This window comes from Hemiscyllium ocellatum, chromosome 10 (assembly GCF_020745735.1).
Source record: "Hemiscyllium ocellatum isolate sHemOce1 chromosome 10, sHemOce1.pat.X.cur, whole genome shotgun sequence".
Lineage (NCBI taxonomy): Eukaryota > Metazoa > Chordata > Chondrichthyes > Orectolobiformes > Hemiscylliidae > Hemiscyllium > Hemiscyllium ocellatum.
The window spans coordinates 64,989,252-65,007,590 of record NC_083410.1 but is presented as its reverse complement, the minus strand read 5'-3'; the positions used below and the strand labels follow the sequence as shown (position 1 = coordinate 65,007,590).

Here is an 18,339-nt window from a genome sequence, read left to right as displayed (position 1 = left end):
TTTTGTGGTGTATGTATTTGTAGCTCCAAATTCCTTTGTTCTTCCACCAATTTAATCTCTATTATCCCAGTGATAGACTGTGACTTCCATGTCTTTCCTAGCAAACTTTACCACCCACACTTGCTTATATTAAAATTCATTTGTCAGTGCATGCTCATTTTGCAGGTTTAGTAATGTCATGCATTTGATAGTATTGTGTAATAATAACTAACCATGGCAATTTAATGTCCACAGATTTTGAAATTTTATTTCTGATTCTAGGATGCAAATTATTTGTTTGTTTTTCAGTTATACATTATGTTGATGTTACAGACAATTTATACGTGCAACCTTTCTACTTTCCCAAAATAACAGTTCTGCATTTTTTCTGTTTCTGGTCAAATAAGAGCAAAAATACTTTTTAATATTAATTACTATGGTGATTCTGTTTGTGAACCATAACTCAGTTGGAGAGGCAAGTAAACTCTGGAAGAATAGTATAAATGATGCTTAGTCTTTTTTTTTCTCGGATTTCTTCACTTCTTTACAGCAGATGAGCATGAGAATCTCCCGGAAATTCTTTCCTATTAACTTTGCCTGTTTAGTATACATAATGGGTCAGAAAGTACATTCCAGCTTAAGTACATTCCAGTTTAAGTCCTTTCCAAACTTCAAACGCAAGTAAATATGCATTTAAAAATTAAGATCACTTCTTGCTTGATGTTATTAGTTTTGAAGAAGGGTCACTTAATCCGAACCATTAACTGTTTTCTCTCTACAGATGCTGCCAGACTTGCTGAGTTTCTCCAGCAATTTCTATTTTTGCCTTGTTTCTCCTTTTTTGATGAATTTCAGGATAGGTAATGGCAAACATGTAAAGAGTGCATGGAGGAAGTACAACAATTGGTCATTCCTGTCTGGCACAAAAATAAAATGGGAAAGTTGGCCTGACTGTGGCTAACAAAGGAAATTGGGGATAATATTAGATCCAAGGTAGGGCAGTCCTGAGGATTGGTAGCAGTTTAGATTTTGGCAAAGAAGGATAAAGGAAATTAAGATTTGGAGATGCCGGTGTTGGACTGGGGTGTACAATGTTAAAAATCACACAACACCAGGTTATAGTCCAACAGGTTTAATTGGAAGCACTAGCTTTTGGGGCACTGCTCCTTCAGATGGTTGTGGAGGACACAATTGTAAGACATAGAATTTATAGCAAAAAAGTTTACAGTGTGATGAAACTGAAATTATACATTGAAATACACCTTGATTGTTTGTTTGAGTCTTTCATATGTTTGAACACCATGAACGTTTCACTTTTTTCATATATAAATCACAACCTTTTTAAAAAAAAATTACATTCTTAGGTTAACTGTAACAATTGGTGTTAGCCAGATAATCTGTTGAAGGTGTTAGCCCCCTGTGTCCTCCTCTGCCTGTGCCATAATGTTTAGACTGATTCTAATCTAAAAAAGTGAGTTAACAGAGTCTTACATGAGTTCATGCAGTTTTTGAGCAAAGTACAATGTAACTCTGCAAGTACAAATTCACCCCACGTGCATATGGGTTTTTGTGTGTGTGTGTGTGTATCCGCACCTATGGGGAGAGTCTCAACTGGGACCTTGGGTTTATGTCACACTACAGGTGACCACCATTGCACTAACACACACACAGACACACACTCTCACTTACACTTACAACCCCCACGACACACACACACACTCACACTCACACACACACTCTCTCTCACACTCAAACGCCCACCCCAGACAGACATATAAATTTCTGGGGTGAATTTGTACTTGCAGAGTTACATTGTACTTTGCTCAAAAACTGCATGAATTCAGGTTTGAGCAAAGTATAATGTAACTCTGCAAGTACAAATTCACCCCAGAAGTTTATATGTCTGTCTGGGGTGGGCGTGTGTGTGTGTGTGTGTGTGTGTGTGTGTGTGGTGCAATGCAGTGGTGGTCATCTGCACACAAAAACCCACATGCGCACACATACGTTTGTGGGGTGAATTTGTACTTGCAGAGTTACATTGTACTTTGCTCAAACACTGCATGTATTCATGTAAGACTCTGTTAACTCACTTTTTAGATTAGAATCCATCTAAACATTATGGCACAGACAGAGGACACGGGGCAAACACATTCAACATGTTATCTGACTAACACCAATTGTTACAATTAACCTGAGAATGTAACTTTTTTTTTAAAAAAAGCGTTGTGATTTAAATATGAAAGAAGTAAAACTATCCTGATATTCGAACAGATGAAATACTCAACTGACAGTCAAGGTATATTTCAATGTATAATTTCAGTTACGTCACACTGTAAACTTTTTTGCTATAAATTCTGTGTCTTACAATTTTGTCCTCCACAACACCCGATGAAGGAGCGTCGCTCCGAAAGATAGTGCTTCCAATTAAACCTGTTGGACTATAATCTGGTGTTGTGATTTTTAAAAAGGAAATTAAGTGGGAGAAAATAGAGTACGAGAGTCAATTTGTAGGGGCACATACAAATAGTAAAAGCATTTATTGGGGTATGTGAAAATGATGAATGGAAACAAATGTAGGCACTTTCCGATCAGAAACAGAGACAGTTATGAACTTGACGATATGGCAGACCAATTAAACAAATATATTTGGTTTTGCCTTCACAAAGGTGGATGCAAATAATGTCCCCAAAATTTTGGGAAACACTGGGTTGAATGAAAGGGGAATGGAAGGAAATCCGTATTAGTTGGGAAATGGCGCTGAGAAAATTAATTAGGATTAAAAGCTATTAAATCCACGTGGCCTGATGATCTACATCCTAGAAGTGACCCTTGGAATACTGGATGTATTGCTGGCCATCTTTCAAGATTTTAAAAACTTTGGAATAATTCCTATGGATAAGAAAGTAGCTAATGTCATCTCATCATTATTTTGAAACAAAAATGGAGGTAGAGTAAAAACAGGGAATTATTGATTTGGATAGTCTGACATTAGTAGTAGGGATTATTCTAAAGCCCATTTGACAAGGTTTAATAGCAGAGCATTTGGGAAAACAGTGACAGGATCAGACAGTGTCAGCATGGATTTATGAAAAGAAAGTCATGCTTGACAAATTGGCCAGAATCTTGAGACTATAACCAGTAGAGTTGATCAGACGTCCAAATGGATCTGGTTTACTTGGATTTTCAGATGGCGTTCAATAAAGTCCCACGAGATAGCTATGTAAAATTTAAAGTGCTTAGGATTGGGGGTAGTGTACTAACATGAATACAGAACAGGTTGGCAGGCAGGAAGCAAAGTAGTAATAAATGAGATAATAAGTGGAGTGGCAGGTAGTGACTAGTGGGATACCATAGGGATTAGTGCTTGGACCCCAGCTATTCACAATGTATAGCAATAATTTAGTTGAGGGAACTAAATATAACATCTCCAAGTTGGCACATGAGACAAAGCTGGATAGGAAAATGAACTGGGAGGATGCAGACATGCTTCAGTGTCATGTGAGCAAGCTGAGTGAGCATATACCTGACAGGGGAGAAAGTGAGGTCTGCAGATGCTGGAGATCAGAGCTGAAAATGTGTTGGTGGAAAAGCGCAGCAGGTCAGGCAGCATCCAAGGAACAGGAAATTCGACGTTTCGGGGATTCCTGATGAAGGCCCGAAACGTCGAATTTCCTGTTCCTTGGATGCTGCCTGACCTGCTGCGCTTTTCCAGCAACACATTTTCAGCATATACCTGACAGATGCAGTTTATTGTGGGTAAATGTGAGGTTATCCACTCTGGTAGGAAAAGCAAGAAAGCAGATTATTATCTGAATGGTGATGGGTTGGGAAAGCAGTAGGTGCAATGAGACTGTGGTATACAGTCACTGAAAGTGAGCATGCAGGTTCAACAGGCTGTGAAAAAAGCAAATGGTACGTTGGCCTTCATAGCAAGCAGATTCAAGTTCAGTAGCAGAGATGTCTTGGTTGCAGTCGTACAGAGCTTTGGTGAGACTACATCTGTGTTGTGTGCAGTTTTTGTTTGTTCTTTATCTGAGAATTGATGTTCTGGTTATGGTGGGAATGTTTGGCCAGTCTGATTCCTTCGATAGCAGGGCTGAGGTATGAAGAGGGGCTCAATGGAAAAAGGTTTAATTTGATATTACTTTTAAGGAATTTGTTTTCTAAGCATGTCCAATAAACCCCTTGGTTGTACTGTTTCCCTTTAAATCAATTGTATTCAGTAAACTTCACATTTTCAGTCAAGTCTTTGATTTGCAAATTAACCTATCTGTAAAATTTAATTTCTAACTTTTCTTTCCTGACAGAATCAACTTCACACATTCAACGATGTTTGTAATAATGAATCTTTGGTGTCAGATACTGAAACGTAAGTAACGGTGTTTCAATTAGAGAGATGATCCAACATCAAATGCGTATGTGGAGAGAAGATAATTAAGATGATTGTTTACCAAATGTCCATAAGCCTTCTGAAAGAAAATTTAACAATGCAGTTCTAGAAAGTTGCAGAAGTAGGGAATTGAAGGAAATCTTTATGTGTAAACCCTTTTTCCTGTTTTTTCTACTGTGCAGGTCAATTGCAAAGGAATTAGCTGACTGGCTAATTCATAACAGTGTTGTTGAACATATCTTTGGACCAAATTTGCACATTGAGGTTTGTCTGGATCACTTTTTTTTTCTTCTTTCTCTCCCACTCATCTACTGAGCATCTCAAAACAAACTTGCAAAACATGTTTCCTGCTTTCACAATTCTTCCATTTATTAATTTTGCAGATCATTAAACAATGCCAAGTCATCTTGAACTTTCTAGCTGCAGAAGGGAGACTTAGCACACAGCATATAGACTGTATTTGGGCAGCAGCACAGGTACTAATGAAATAAATCCATAATTTTGCAGACTTCTGGTGTTTAAAAGGCAAATACTGTATAATACAAATATATATATTTTTTTGCAAAAAAGTGAATATTTTAATGATTTTCTTGGGAGTAATTTTGCAAAGGTAGTGTTTATTAGGAGCACTCAACAAAGTCAAATTCTACTGAGACAAAAAATGATATAAATTTTTTTTGTTAGAGTTGGCCTTAATTTGTGTATGCCAGTGAAATATTGATAAAGGTTTTCTTTTCAGTAAAATGTTTTGAATTTGTGCATACAGGTAAGTAGTTATATATTTATGCAAACACGAAAAATTTATTAGCTCATTTGGACTATGTTCAGTGGTGCAAAACTGACTGTATATTAGATATCGTTGCCTTATTTCAGCAGGTGAGATTAGTTCATTGCAGATTTGAGCAACAAAGTTTGTGAGAAGATTTGTAGCTCGGGTGCTCATTGTTGTGGTTCTGTTCGCCGAGCTGGGAATTTGTGTTGCAGATGTTTCGTCCCCTGTCTAGGTGACATCCTCAGTGCTTGGGAACCTTCTGTGAAGCGCTTCTGTGATGTTTCCTGCGGTATTTATAGTGATTTACGACAAATGGAAGCAGCAGATACAAATCACTATAAATGCTGGAGGAAACATTACAGAAGTGCTTCATAGGAGGCTTTCAAGCACTGAGGATGTCACCTAGACAGGGGACAAAACGTCTGCAACACACATTCCCAGCTCAGCGAACAGAACCGCAAACAACATTTTGAGCAACAGTTTAAAATGAATAATTGAGAAATATATATGACTTATGTCTGTAATTTGCATAAAAGGAGTCAGGGTGTTGTGAAAGCTGTGACCAGTACAGGTCTTTTGCCTTTTTTATCTGCTTTTTGGCCATTCTAAATTATTGTAATCCAGGACCTTATAATAATGAGTTATCGTAATTAGAACCTAATTTTTAAATGCTTTGCTTTCATTCTAATAGAGCAGAATGAAGATTTAATAAATTAAATAGCTTTAAGGTTTATTAGATTTTATTAATATTAACTATGGTGTAGTGAAGTTTAATACTGGAAATTAATAAAAGAATTTAGTTGGCCTTGATTTGGTGGCGCACACATTTCAGTTTCCTGTGGACAAGAATCGGCAAGTAGTTCGGTAGCTCTGCAAGTAGCTCTCCGTTTTGAGTTGTTACCTGTTGCATTAAATTTGTTTCGCTGCATGTGGCAGAGAGTGCTTGTTTAATCTTTGAATGTTGTGAACCCTTGTCAATCATCAGAGGCTAATACATTTTTGAGATTCTTTGCAGGCAATCTTTCATCTTTATCTCCTTGTTAGGAGAATAGGCAGCAGCACACCACACGTGAGACCGACCCCCACCCCCCCGTCCAAAATTGCACCCGCCCGGCCTTCCGCCACTACCGCCTGTCCCCCGACCCCATCCAACTCTGCCCTCTCCCGCTCACCCCCAGCCCTGTACAACACCACCCCATAACCCTGTCCAACACCTGCCTCCCAAGCCACTTCATCACTGCCCCCCACCCCCTAAACTCCGTCCAACACTTTGCTCCCTGTGCAGCCCTGCCCCTACTCTGGGGCAGCTGGACTGGACACCAACAACAAGAAGGCTGCTGCTGCTGCCTTTTGGGGGGGTGAGTCTCCAAATAGCACGTGCACACAAACCCCTTTTTACTGCAATATTTTGACAGGTTCCACCTTTGACCTGTACAGGACAGTGTTGGAGAGATTATTTGGGGAAGCGGGGGGTTTAGGGTATATCCCTGTGTAGAACTCCAGGGAAAGTGTAGGGAGAGAGAGAGGGTGGTAAGTCAGTCATTTGGAGATGGTGCCTGGGCTCCCATCAGTGCAGGACAGTTCTAGGCAGCATTTCAGGAAGCGGAGTTCATTTTTAATCACTGTAAACGAAAGGCATGATCGGTGTTGGAAACACGTCTTTGATATAATGTTTCTATCGGGACCTCACGATCTCCTTCGGATAATCCGATGTTCAGATAATCGATTTTCCTCTGAAATGGAATATGATTGGATTAGATTTTCCTAGGTGATCAATGTATCCGTTTTCAGCATTTGTGTTTGTTGGTCATGGAAATTGCATTAGCTGTTCAGTCATACGTTAATGCTTTTTCAGAATTGTTTTAGTTTTTTTTCTCTGTAACGTGTGACAGCAAACACATTAGAAATCTGTGTTTTGTGATAAGTTTCCTTTTGTTTGACAGTTAAACACTAAAAATATTTGGTTTTAAAAGATAGAGGCCCCCCCATGATCTTGTCAATTCTATCTTCTCTTGAACAACACCTTCTTGCTATTTAGTTTAACTTGGTTCTATTCAAGCTTTTATTTGTCTAAATTCTCAGTTTGCTTTTCAGTCTTTAATCTAATCCCATCAATAATTTCCTGGAGCCATTTGATGTAATTGTGTCTTTCTTTGTAATGTTGCACTGGGGCAAACATTGCACTGCTGCAACCTTATTTAGAATAATGGCTCACTCCATCACCTGGATTGAAGGGTTATCTTTTGTAGAAGTTTCTCTTTTGAAAACTAAATTGTTTAATTCGTGGCAATTAATTTTTGTAAAACTTAATTATGTAATCAGCTTTAATATCTCCATTCTGTGACACTTGTTATTTCAGCTGTGCACAAGTGTACTTTTTGACATGTTTCCTTTTATGTTCTCCTCTCCTGCAATGCAGTTGAAGCACTGTAGTCGATACATCCATGATTTGTTCCCTTCCCTTATTAAGCACCTGGACCCTGTTCCACTCCGTCACCTTCTTAATCTAGTGTCCGCTCTTCACCCCAGTGTACACACCGAACAGGTAAGACATCTACATGGATGTGCCTAAGATTTCACACTATTCCTGTTTTGCCAACTGTTGTTTACATTGTAAATTGTTCTTTGGTCACTTGAACAGTCCATATTGAGAGCAAGAGCCGTGAAATGGGGAATACTTGCCCTTCAACTAATGATGCCAGAATGTTATTATCTGGTTATGTCTCCTCTTGTGGGACCTTTGTGTACAAGGTGGTTAGAGTATGCCGTGTGGTGCCATAATCAAGCATTTGAGGCAAGCAAAATAAATGCATTTAAGAGGAAGCTGGAAAAGCCCATTAGTGAGATAAGAATAGAAGGTTATGTTGATAGGGTTAGACGAATGCTATGGAAGGGAGGCACATGTTGGGCATAAAACTTCCATAAATTGGACCAAATCACCTAAGTCTCTGCCTAGTTATTTGTATATTTTTGAGTTTTTTTTTCTGGATGTAGATTATTGCCCGTCTCTGGACATGGGTGTGGGAAGAGTGAGCATATTATCGTGAAGGAAGGGGCATGATAGAATTATTGAGCTGGTGGAAATGACAAGAAAATCTGGAAAAGGAGAACAACAGGGAATCTCATCATGGTTTTGAAGTGTGGATAGGGATTTAACGAAAAGGGGAAGAGAACCATGGGGAATAGGATTGACTCAACTAAAGGTCTTGACTCCTACGGGAAAGAAGAACCATTGCAAGAAGGGAAGACATTTTAGTATGGAAGATTGTCATAAAAAAAAAATTGGCGAAACTAGGAGAAAGAAATGGTGTTTTTTCATGAAACTGGATGGATTTGAAATACAGACAGTTGAAGTAGTCAGTTGGTTTGTTATAGAACACAAACTACTGTGGGAAAGGAGTTTGTGCATATAGAATTAGATTTCTAACTAACATATGTCTATTGGGTTTGGTATTATTGTGTTTTCAGACTATGGATGAAAATCCTCCCGATGGCTGTCGGGACAAAATGGAATGATAGGGATGATTCACAGAGTGCCTTTGTTGGAAGGGTTGACATCACTAGAGCTGGCATCTAAATGTTTGTGACAATCCCCCATGATACTTGTTCTACCAAACTCAAAGGATGTGGAAGTAGTTCATGAACTTTGGAAGTCCCAAATTTTGAATTATACTGTTAGTCTGGGCTCATTGCTGAAAGACCAAGTAATGTTGCCACTATTACTTTGAACCAGATGGGTGAATTAAAATCTCTCATCATTTTGCTCTTCTAGCTTTCCACTGCTTTATATTTTCTTTCAATGAATATGATTTTGAAATTTATAGCCTGCATTGATTGGTTAGTCATGATTTTGGAGATGCCGATGTTGGACTGGGGTGTACAAAATTAAAAATCACTTAATACCAGGTTGTAGTCCAACAGGTTTAATTGGAAACACTAGCTTTTGGAGCGACCCTCCTTCATCAGATGGTTGTGGAGGACACAATTGTAAGGCACAGAATTTGTAGCAAAGGTTTACAATGTGATGTAACTGAAATTATACATTGAAAAATACCTTTGTCTGTTGACAAGAGGCAATCAAGTATTTTTCAATGTATAATTTCAGTTACATCACACTGTAAACTTTTGCCATAAATTCTGTCTTGCAATTGTGTCTCTGCAACCACCTGATGAAGGAGCAGCTCTCCGAAAGCTAATGTGCTTCCAATTAAACCTGTTGGACTATAACCTGGTGTGTGATTTTTAGGTTTATTTGGAAGCACTAGCTTTCGGAGTGCTGCTTCTTCATAAACCACCTAATGGACTATACTCGAGTGTTATGTGATTTTTAACGTTGAATGGTTATGTAGTGTTTTATTTCCTTGTCTCAGTACTGAGAGGACGTGAGAGAGCTGCTGTTCATGCCTTAAAAAGATTTTCATGCAATTCCTTGATTAATGCAACTTTTAAAAATGCAGATGAAGTCCCACTTCAAATCAGGCTATAATAGCTTGATTGCAGAAGCTTTATTTGGGGAAGGTGTAAAATCATAGTTGAAGTCCTCCCATTAAATTTCTACTTAATCCAACAATAATTTAACCAGTGAATGATGGTATGTACATCTGTTTTGATAATGGTACCAAATGCGTATCCCATTCTACCCATGAAAGCAAAGGTGATACCATAGCTACAGTTTCCCATTTGCTGCATAATACACATGAGAAACCAATGCTTCTTTGTTCTCTTTGCTGCCGACTTTGTCACTGCTGCAGCACTGTCTCAAACCCATTCATCATTGATGATGCAGAAACTGGGCTGTCAGTAAGTGCTGCCACAGCAAGTTGACTGAGCTTTGTGGTTTTCAGTCACACAATCCAACAATGCACTGCAGCATATCAGTCAAGACATTATATAAGGTGTCCCATTTCTTCAGCCTCAAAGTCATGTTTTTGCATATATTGTACATATAAGTTGATCCCCTTTACAGCCATGGCATGCTATATTCATATTAGTAGTCATCCACAATTTTTCACCCACAGTAAATACTATAACTGGGTGCAAAATGTCAAATTGATGCTATGGAGCCTCTTGTGAAGACATGCAAAATTTTAAGACGTGACCACATGTAACAGTTGCACTGATGGTTCAACTTTTAATCCTCAACATCTAAGTCGACCCCTGACTTTAGAGGATTTTTGAGACTTCAAAGTTTACTTGTACTTCTGTGTCTATGGTAATGACTTGCAGCTTATGCATTTCAAAAATTGGCAAAAAAAAGGCTAAATACACTCATTTAGTGTTATCAATTTATCCTACCTGAATTGTCACCTCCATCTTTTTAAAATTAATTTATGTATATTTTTGTAGTTATACAATGATGTTGAATTCATTTTAACTATTCAATTGTATTAATACCAATTTGACATGGAATGCCTAAGTAAACCAAAACAATAATTTGAAAGTAATTAGTCTTCAAGATAGACAGCATGGAAACAACCCCTCCAATCCAACTCGTCCATGCCGACCAGGTATCCTAACCTAATCTAGTCCCGTTTGCTAGTGCTTAGCCCATATTCCTCTCAACCTTTCCTATTTATATACTCACGCAGATGTCTCTTAAATGTTGTAATTGTACCAGACTTTTCCACTTCCACTGGCAGCTCATTGCACACATGTACCATTCTCTGCATGAAAAAAGTTGCCCCTTAGGTCCCTTTTAAATTTTTCCCCCTCTCACCATAAGCCTATGCCCTCCGGTTCTGGACTCTCCCACCCTAGGGAAAATACTTTATTTATCCTATCCATGCCACTCATGATTTTATGAACCTCCTGTAAGGTTACCCCTCAGCCTCCGATGCTCCAGGGAAAACAGCTCCAGCCTATTCAACCTCTCCCTATATCTCAAATCCTCCAACACTGGCAACATCCTTGTAAATCTTTTCTGAACCCTTTCATGTTTAACAACATCCTTCCTATAGGAGGGAGACCAGAATTGCACACAATATTCCAACAGTGGCCTAACCAATGTCCTGCACAGCTGCAACATGACCTCCCAACTCCTATTCTCAATGCTCTGACTAATAAAGGAAAGCAAATCAAACATCTTCTCTATCCTAACTACCTGTGACTCCACTTTCAATGAACTATCAACCTGCACTCCATGGTCTCTTTATTTAGCAACACTCCCTAGGACCTTACCACTAAGTGAATAAGTCCTGCCCTGATTCGCCTTTCCAAAATGCAGCACCTCACATTTACATAGAACATAGAAAAATACAGAGCCTACAGGCCCTTCGGCCCTCGATGTTGCGCCGATCCAAGCCCACCTAACCTACACTAGCCCACTTTCCTCCATATGCCTATCCAGTGCCCGTTTAAATGTCCATAAAGAGGGAGAGTCCACCACTGTTAGTGGCAGGGCATTCCATGAACTCACGACTTGCTGAGTAAAGAATCTACCCCTAATATCTGTCCTATACCTACCACCCCTTAATTTAAAGCTATGCCCCCTCGTAATATCTTGACTCCATACGTGGACAAAGGGTTGACCATGAGCACCTATCTAAAACCCTAATCATCTTGTACACCTCTATCAAGTCACCCCTAAACCTTCTTTTCTCCAATGAAAACAGCCCCAAGTGCCTCAGCCTTTCTTCATACGATTTTCCTACCATACCAGGTAACATCCTGGTAAACCTCCTTTGCACCCGTTCCAGTGCCTCCACATTCCTATAGTATGGCGACCAAAACTGCTAAATTAATTTATCTAAATTAAACTCCATCTGCCACTCCTCGTCCCATTGGTCCATCTGATCAAGATCCCATTGTACTCAGAGGCAGCCTCTTTGCTGTTCACTACCCCACCAATTTGTGGGCGGCACAGTGGTTAGCACTGCTGTCTCACAGCGCCTGAGACCCGGGTTCAATTCCCGACTCAGGCGACTGACTGTGTGGAGTTTGCACGTTCTCCCCGTGTCTGCGTGGGTTTCCTCCGGGTGCTCCGGTTTCCTCCCACAGTCCAAAGATGTACAGGTCAGGTGTATTGGCCATGCTAAATTGCCTGTAGTGTTAGGTAAGGGGTAAATGTAGGGGTATGGGTGGGTTGCGCTTCGGCGGGTCGGTGTGGACTTGTTGGGCCGAAGGGCGTGTTTCCACACTGTAAGTAATCTAATCTCTCTTTTCAGGTGTCATCTGCAAACTTACTAACTTTACCTTCTGTGATCATATCCAAATCATTTATATTTGTGTGAAGTATATCATTTATCCTAATTATGAATTGTCCATTTGTTTTAATTCTCTTAAATCAAATATTTATATCTAGATCTTTTAGATTTCAATATCATTTAATTATACACAAAATTTAAACTAACTTTTTTTTGTTTAATTAAGAGTTGTTGCACAATTGTGGTCCCTTGGGCTGGTTTATTATCTTAATGCATTATCTACAGCTTCCATTGAAGTATATAAGTAAAAACATTTACTCAAAACCCCACTTTTGGCCTTGTTCACAGACCTTGTACTTGGCATCAATGCTGATTAAAGCTCTCTGGAATAATGCACTTGCTGCTAAAGCTCAACTGTCCAAGCAGAGTTCCTTTGCTTCTCTTCTTAATACAAACCTCCCAATGGGAAATAAGAAAGGTAAGTTTGGTGTTTGGAGAATGGATGCATTTTATTATTTTAAGTGCTTACATGTATAAAATGTAACTTTGTAAGCTTGTATTAATTTTACTAATTAGCATGAAAATGAGATTGTACAACATTAGCAGCATGGTGGCACAGTGGTTATCATTGCTGCCTCTCAGCACCAGAGACCTGGGTTCAATTCCTGCGTCCGGCAATTGTTTATGTGGAGTTTGCACATTCTTCCCGCGTGTGACTGATTTTATAGAACACTCTGCTGTGTCTGCAAGCATTACCTGAACCTTCCAGTCCCTTGCCATTCCAATACACTTTCTTACTGTCTTGTTAACATTTATATCCTAGGCTTGCTGAGATATTCCAGCAAAGCCCTTTGTAAGCTGGAGGAAAAGTGCCTTATTTTCAACTGAGGCATTTTACAGCCCTCAGGGCTCAACATTATGCTTAACAACATAAAATTACAAGCTCTGCCTTCCACTTGAGGACCCGCCAATCCCCATCATCCAATGGCTTGTTTACATAGGTTTGCAGTCAGATCTGACTGGTTTTCTGCCATTTACAGTTAGCATTAACTCTTCATCTACACATCTGCTGTATTACCACGAGCACTCCCATTGTCTTTTTTGCTTTGGGCACCATTTGCCATCAGTTGCTTCTCCTTTCCCTCCTCCTTTCCATCCCCTTTTGTTTTAAAACAACATACGCATATCTAGCTTCCTTCTGTTCCGAAGTAGTAGCTTTGGACTCAAACCTTAACTCTTTCTATCCCTGGAAATGTTACCGAATCTGCAAAGTTTCCCCATTATTTTCTGTTTTTACTTTATTGTAGCATTTATTTGTTCTCTTACGTTTTAAAACAACAAATATCCAACCTCATGAAATAAAATTGTCCTGCATTGAAATATTGACTGTACAAAACTTCCTTTTTTGAAGATACAGTGATCATATGACTACCCATCAATTCCATAGAATCCCTTTATTGTTATTTTACTTATTATGGTACTTGGAAAATTGACAGGTTGGAGTAATTCTTGTTGAAAATAATGACCTTTTTTGTTTCTTCAACTAATTTGCCATGTTCTTGCTGTACCTAAGAGATCACATTGAAACATTAATGAAATCAAAATCTATCGCAAATGCACTGATAATATTTAAAGATTGCTGTATGCAATTATTGATTGTGATTTACAAAAAAAAAACTGTCTTATATTTATTGTCATTCTGTGGCACTTCCCTTATTTAAATGTTTGTAAGGTTATTTTTAATACACATTTAGTCATTTCCAGCTCATTTGGACTGATGAAAAAGAATCTGAGATCAGGATAGAATGGTTGCGTACAAAGGGAAACTAATGTTAGTGGTTGCACTGCGGTTTTTCTGAAAAGATCTATATGCTTAGACTCTTCTGAGTATTTGTTAACTGCTTCTAATTTAACTAAAATTACAAAAAAATTTAACTTAGGATCGCCTGCAGCTAGTCCACAAAGCAGTGATAACAGTGATGCACATCATAGTGGAGGCAGTGACATTGAAATGGATGAACAAATGATCAACAGGGCAAAGCGTGCACAACAGCGATTGTCAGATACAGAGGTAAGAAATTAAGATGCAATAAATTCATTGATAAAGACAAAGTAACTTAATTAGGCAAAAAAAGTTAATTGTAAGGCTTAGCTGTGGTATTATGCTGAATAGTCAGTTATATTGTGTTTGGGCTCTAAGCTCAATGTTATGCTTTGGATGGCAAACTAAGATGGCAAGTTTTGACCAGTGGTTGTTAATCCATAAAATTGCTATATTTGTTGTTGCAATATCATCTGGAGCATTTCCTAAAATGAACAGAATTGATTAATCAAAAATAAATGAATTATTTTTAGGAGTCTATGCAAGGAAGTTCTGATGAGACTGCTAATAGTGGTGAAGATGCCAGTAGTGGGCCTGGCAGTAGCAGTGGACACAGCGAAGGCTCCAGTAATGAAGTAAATTCAAGTCATGCCAGCCAGTCGGCTGGAAGTCCAGGAAGTGAAGTCCACTCAGAAGACATGGCAGATAGTGAAGCTCTCAAAGAAGAGGAAGATGATGATGAAGAAGAGGGTGAACAAAGTGTGCAGAACGAGAGCAGGAATCCTGAATTGCGAACTTTGAATGCAGAGTCCCAGCCAGGAATTTGTATGCCAGAATCACCCAGTGGAATAGAACGTGACCGGCATAACAGTGGATCAGGCAGGGATATTTCATACAGCACTAATGCAGTATCATCAGGGGAAAATCGAATTCGACTGCTGGATACTTGCACACATCCTGAAGACTCTGAACATGATATGTCAGGGGAAATAAATACTGCACACATATCACAAGGTCCTCAGGACTCATGTATCACACAAACAGGAGATTTTTTAGGAGAGGCAATTGGAAATGAAATATTTAACTGCAGACGTTTTATTGGTCAGCAGCATCAACATCACCATCACCACCACCACCACCATCATCATGATAGGTAAGTTTGCTCTACTTTATTTTATTTTAATCTTGGAATGGTTGATGCTAATCTAAACAGGATGGTGTACATTTTGATCCAGAAATAATGAAACATGGAATCTAGTGAATGATTTGAGATGCCTCTCGTTGAATGTTATGATTATTTTAGTAATACACCAATCTGAATTAGAAAAGGTGACTTTGGTTCGTGGCTTTAGTATTTGGACTATATAATTTATGCACTTATTAATCTAATTTATCAAACTTTAATTTGAAAGCATTCTCATTCCTGACTTTTAAATCAATCTATAATTGAATATATCATTTTGAGTTCATGTCTCCTGTGCGGGAACTGCTGTATCCCTCAAAGTCCACTGCCAGGCAACCTAATGTACTTGGCATACATCTCCTGAGGATTTTATATTGTGAATAAACTACGCTCATACACGCGGGTTTTGCGACTATCAGATCTTCCTAATAGAGTAAAAAATTGAAGTTATCCATACTTTGTCATGCTGCAACAAATAAAGTACTGATCTCTGAATTAAATGTTAAATATTTGTTGAACTCCATTTGTCACTCCTCTGCATTATGTCAATGTCTCATTGCAACCTACGACAGCTGTCCAAGCTGTCCACAACTCATTGGCAAACTTACTTACACACTGTTCCAGTTCCTCAGCCAAATCATTTATAAACATCACAAAGTGCAGAGGTCTCAGAATAGATCCTTGTGAAACACCATTAGTTACCAAGCTCTAGGCTGAATACTTTCCATCTACTACCACCCTTTGTTTGCTCACTGAGCTGGAAAGTTCATTTTCAGATGTTTCTAGGTAACATCAGTGAGCCTCCAGTGAAGCACTGGTGTTAGTGACCCACTTTCTCTTTGTGTTTAGGTTTCCGTGGGTTTGTGATATTTTCCTGTTTCTTTTTCTCTCAGGATGGTAGATGGGGTCCAAGTTGATGTGTTTATTGTTAGAGTTCCGATTAGAATACCATGTTTCCAATGTTTCCAGGCATTCTCATGAGTGTCCCTGTTTGGCTTGCCCTAGGTTGGATGTGTTGTCCCAGTCCAAGTGGTATCGTTCCTCGTCTGTATCTAAGTTAATAACACCAGTGCTCCACCGGAGGCTTACTGATAATTTTACCTAGTATGGTGATGAAATGTCTGAAAATTGACTTTTCAGCTCAGCAAGCAAACTTACACACAGAACCTCAACCTGAGCTACAAATCTTCTCTAAACTTGCTACCACTCTGTCTTCTATGGGCCAGCCAATTCTGTATCCCTGTATTGTTTTTGTGTTTTCTTTTGGTTTACAAAGCTTTCCCAACCTTTGGTTTGCAACTATCTTTACCACATTGTATGTCTTTTTTTCAATTTGATGCTATCCCTGACTTTCCTAGTTAATATGAGGCAGCCCATGCTCACTTGGATGGAAATGACATTATTTGGAAAAAGAAAAAGTATTTTGAGTTTTCCTGGTGTTGTGGCCAACATTTTTCCTTGTGTCAACTAATGTAATTTTTCTTGTCTGTTTTGTTGGTCTTGTGCACCAAATGCCTGCTGCATTTACCTGCTCTAACTCTTTAATTCATTGTGAAGAATATCAGGACATTTGAAGAGCTGAACTTATTTATTTTGCATATTTCTGCAGTATACTTAAGCTGCAGTTCTAAGTTCCCAGAACATGTTTTGTACAAAATAGTGTTCTTGTTTCCACTAATGTGTTGTCTTCATTTTGCTGTGTCCATCCAGACGTTGTCATGTTCTTGCAGGAGGACAATTGAGGCAGAGTAGGTTGTCACATACTTTGGGTGAATGACTTTGAGATGCTGCTGTTGGACTGGGGTGGTCAAAAATCACAACGCCAGTTTATAGTCCAACAGGCGTATTTGGAAGCACTAGCTTTTGGAGAGCTGATTCTCTGCAACCATCTGATGAAGGAGCTAGTCTTCCAAATACGAGAGCAGGAATCCTGAATTGCGAACTTTGAATGCAGAGTCCCAGCCAGGAATTTGTATGCCAGAATCACCCAGTGGAATAGAACGTGACCGGCATAACAGTGGATCAGGCAGGGATATTTCGTACAGCACTAATGCAGTATCATCAGGGGAAAATCGAAGCACTAGCTTTTGGAGAGCTGATTCTCTGCAACCATCTGATGAAGGAGCTAGTCTTCCAAATAAACCTGTTGGACAATAACCTGATGTTGTGTGATTTTTAACTTTGGTTGAAGGGGTGGACCATAATTCTTTGTAAGTCTTAATTGGAAAAGAGTTGTTGTAGAACTATTCTTAAAGCTGAGAATGATTATTTTATTTTTCAAATTGACTATTTTCCTGTTTTAGCCAATTGCCATAATGGAGCAGTGTGTCTAGTACTTACCCAGAGTCTGTCTAAGAGCTACTTGGTTACTTGAGGCCCCACATTAACATTCTCATCCTGGTTCTTTATACACAACAATGCTGGCTTGAATATTTCTGTCTTCATTACAATTGATATGTTTGCCTCCAAAGCTCATGTTAATTTGTTCTTGCTAGCAAGCATTTGGAATGAAATATATCAAAAGAAGATGTATTTCCTGATGCAGATATGCATCCCAGCTATGAAGGGGTCACTGAATAACCAGATTTAATGCTAAATTTCAAGCCTAAGCCTGACTACTATTGTTCAGTTACAAAACTGATCTCTTTCTATATCAGTTTAGTGTGTGCAATTAGAAACAACAGAAATTTTCTTTTTTCACAATATTGGGCACACAGTAGTTTGAATGTTTGAGAAGACTCCACTTTTGATCGTCATAGTCATAGAGATGTACAGCACGGAAACAGACCTTTCGGACCGACTCATCCATGCCAACCAGATATCCTAAGGTAGAGAAGTCGATATTTCAAGTGTAACACTCCTGTCTACTTTGGATTCCAGCCTCTGCAGTTTGTTTGTCTCTGACCAGATATCTTGACCTAATCTAGTCTCATTTGCCAGCACATGGCCCATGTCCTTCTAAACCCTTCCTATTAATATACTTATCCAGAAGTGTTTTAAATGTTGTAATTGGCACCACTTCCACTTCCACAGTCTCCACCACTTCCTCTG

The 18,339-nt window shown here is 38.9% G+C and overlaps 1 protein-coding gene across 5 annotated transcripts in view; it reads left to right on the top strand.

Moving 5' to 3' along the window:
* Nucleotides 1-18,339, top strand: part of usp34 (ubiquitin specific peptidase 34) — a 472,579-nt gene that overhangs the window by 97,955 nt on the left and 356,285 nt on the right. For all 5 annotated transcript variants that reach the window (XM_060831547.1, XM_060831550.1, XM_060831548.1 and 2 more), the window contains 7 exons: nt 4,287-4,348; nt 4,552-4,633; nt 4,753-4,845; nt 7,561-7,686; nt 12,632-12,761; nt 14,224-14,354; nt 14,639-15,258. In XM_060831547.1, the coding sequence (XP_060687530.1) occupies nt 4,287-4,348; nt 4,552-4,633; nt 4,753-4,845; nt 7,561-7,686; nt 12,632-12,761; nt 14,224-14,354; nt 14,639-15,258 (1,244 nt within the window). The remainder of the gene's footprint in view (nt 1-4,286; nt 4,349-4,551; nt 4,634-4,752; nt 4,846-7,560; nt 7,687-12,631; nt 12,762-14,223; nt 14,355-14,638; nt 15,259-18,339) is intronic.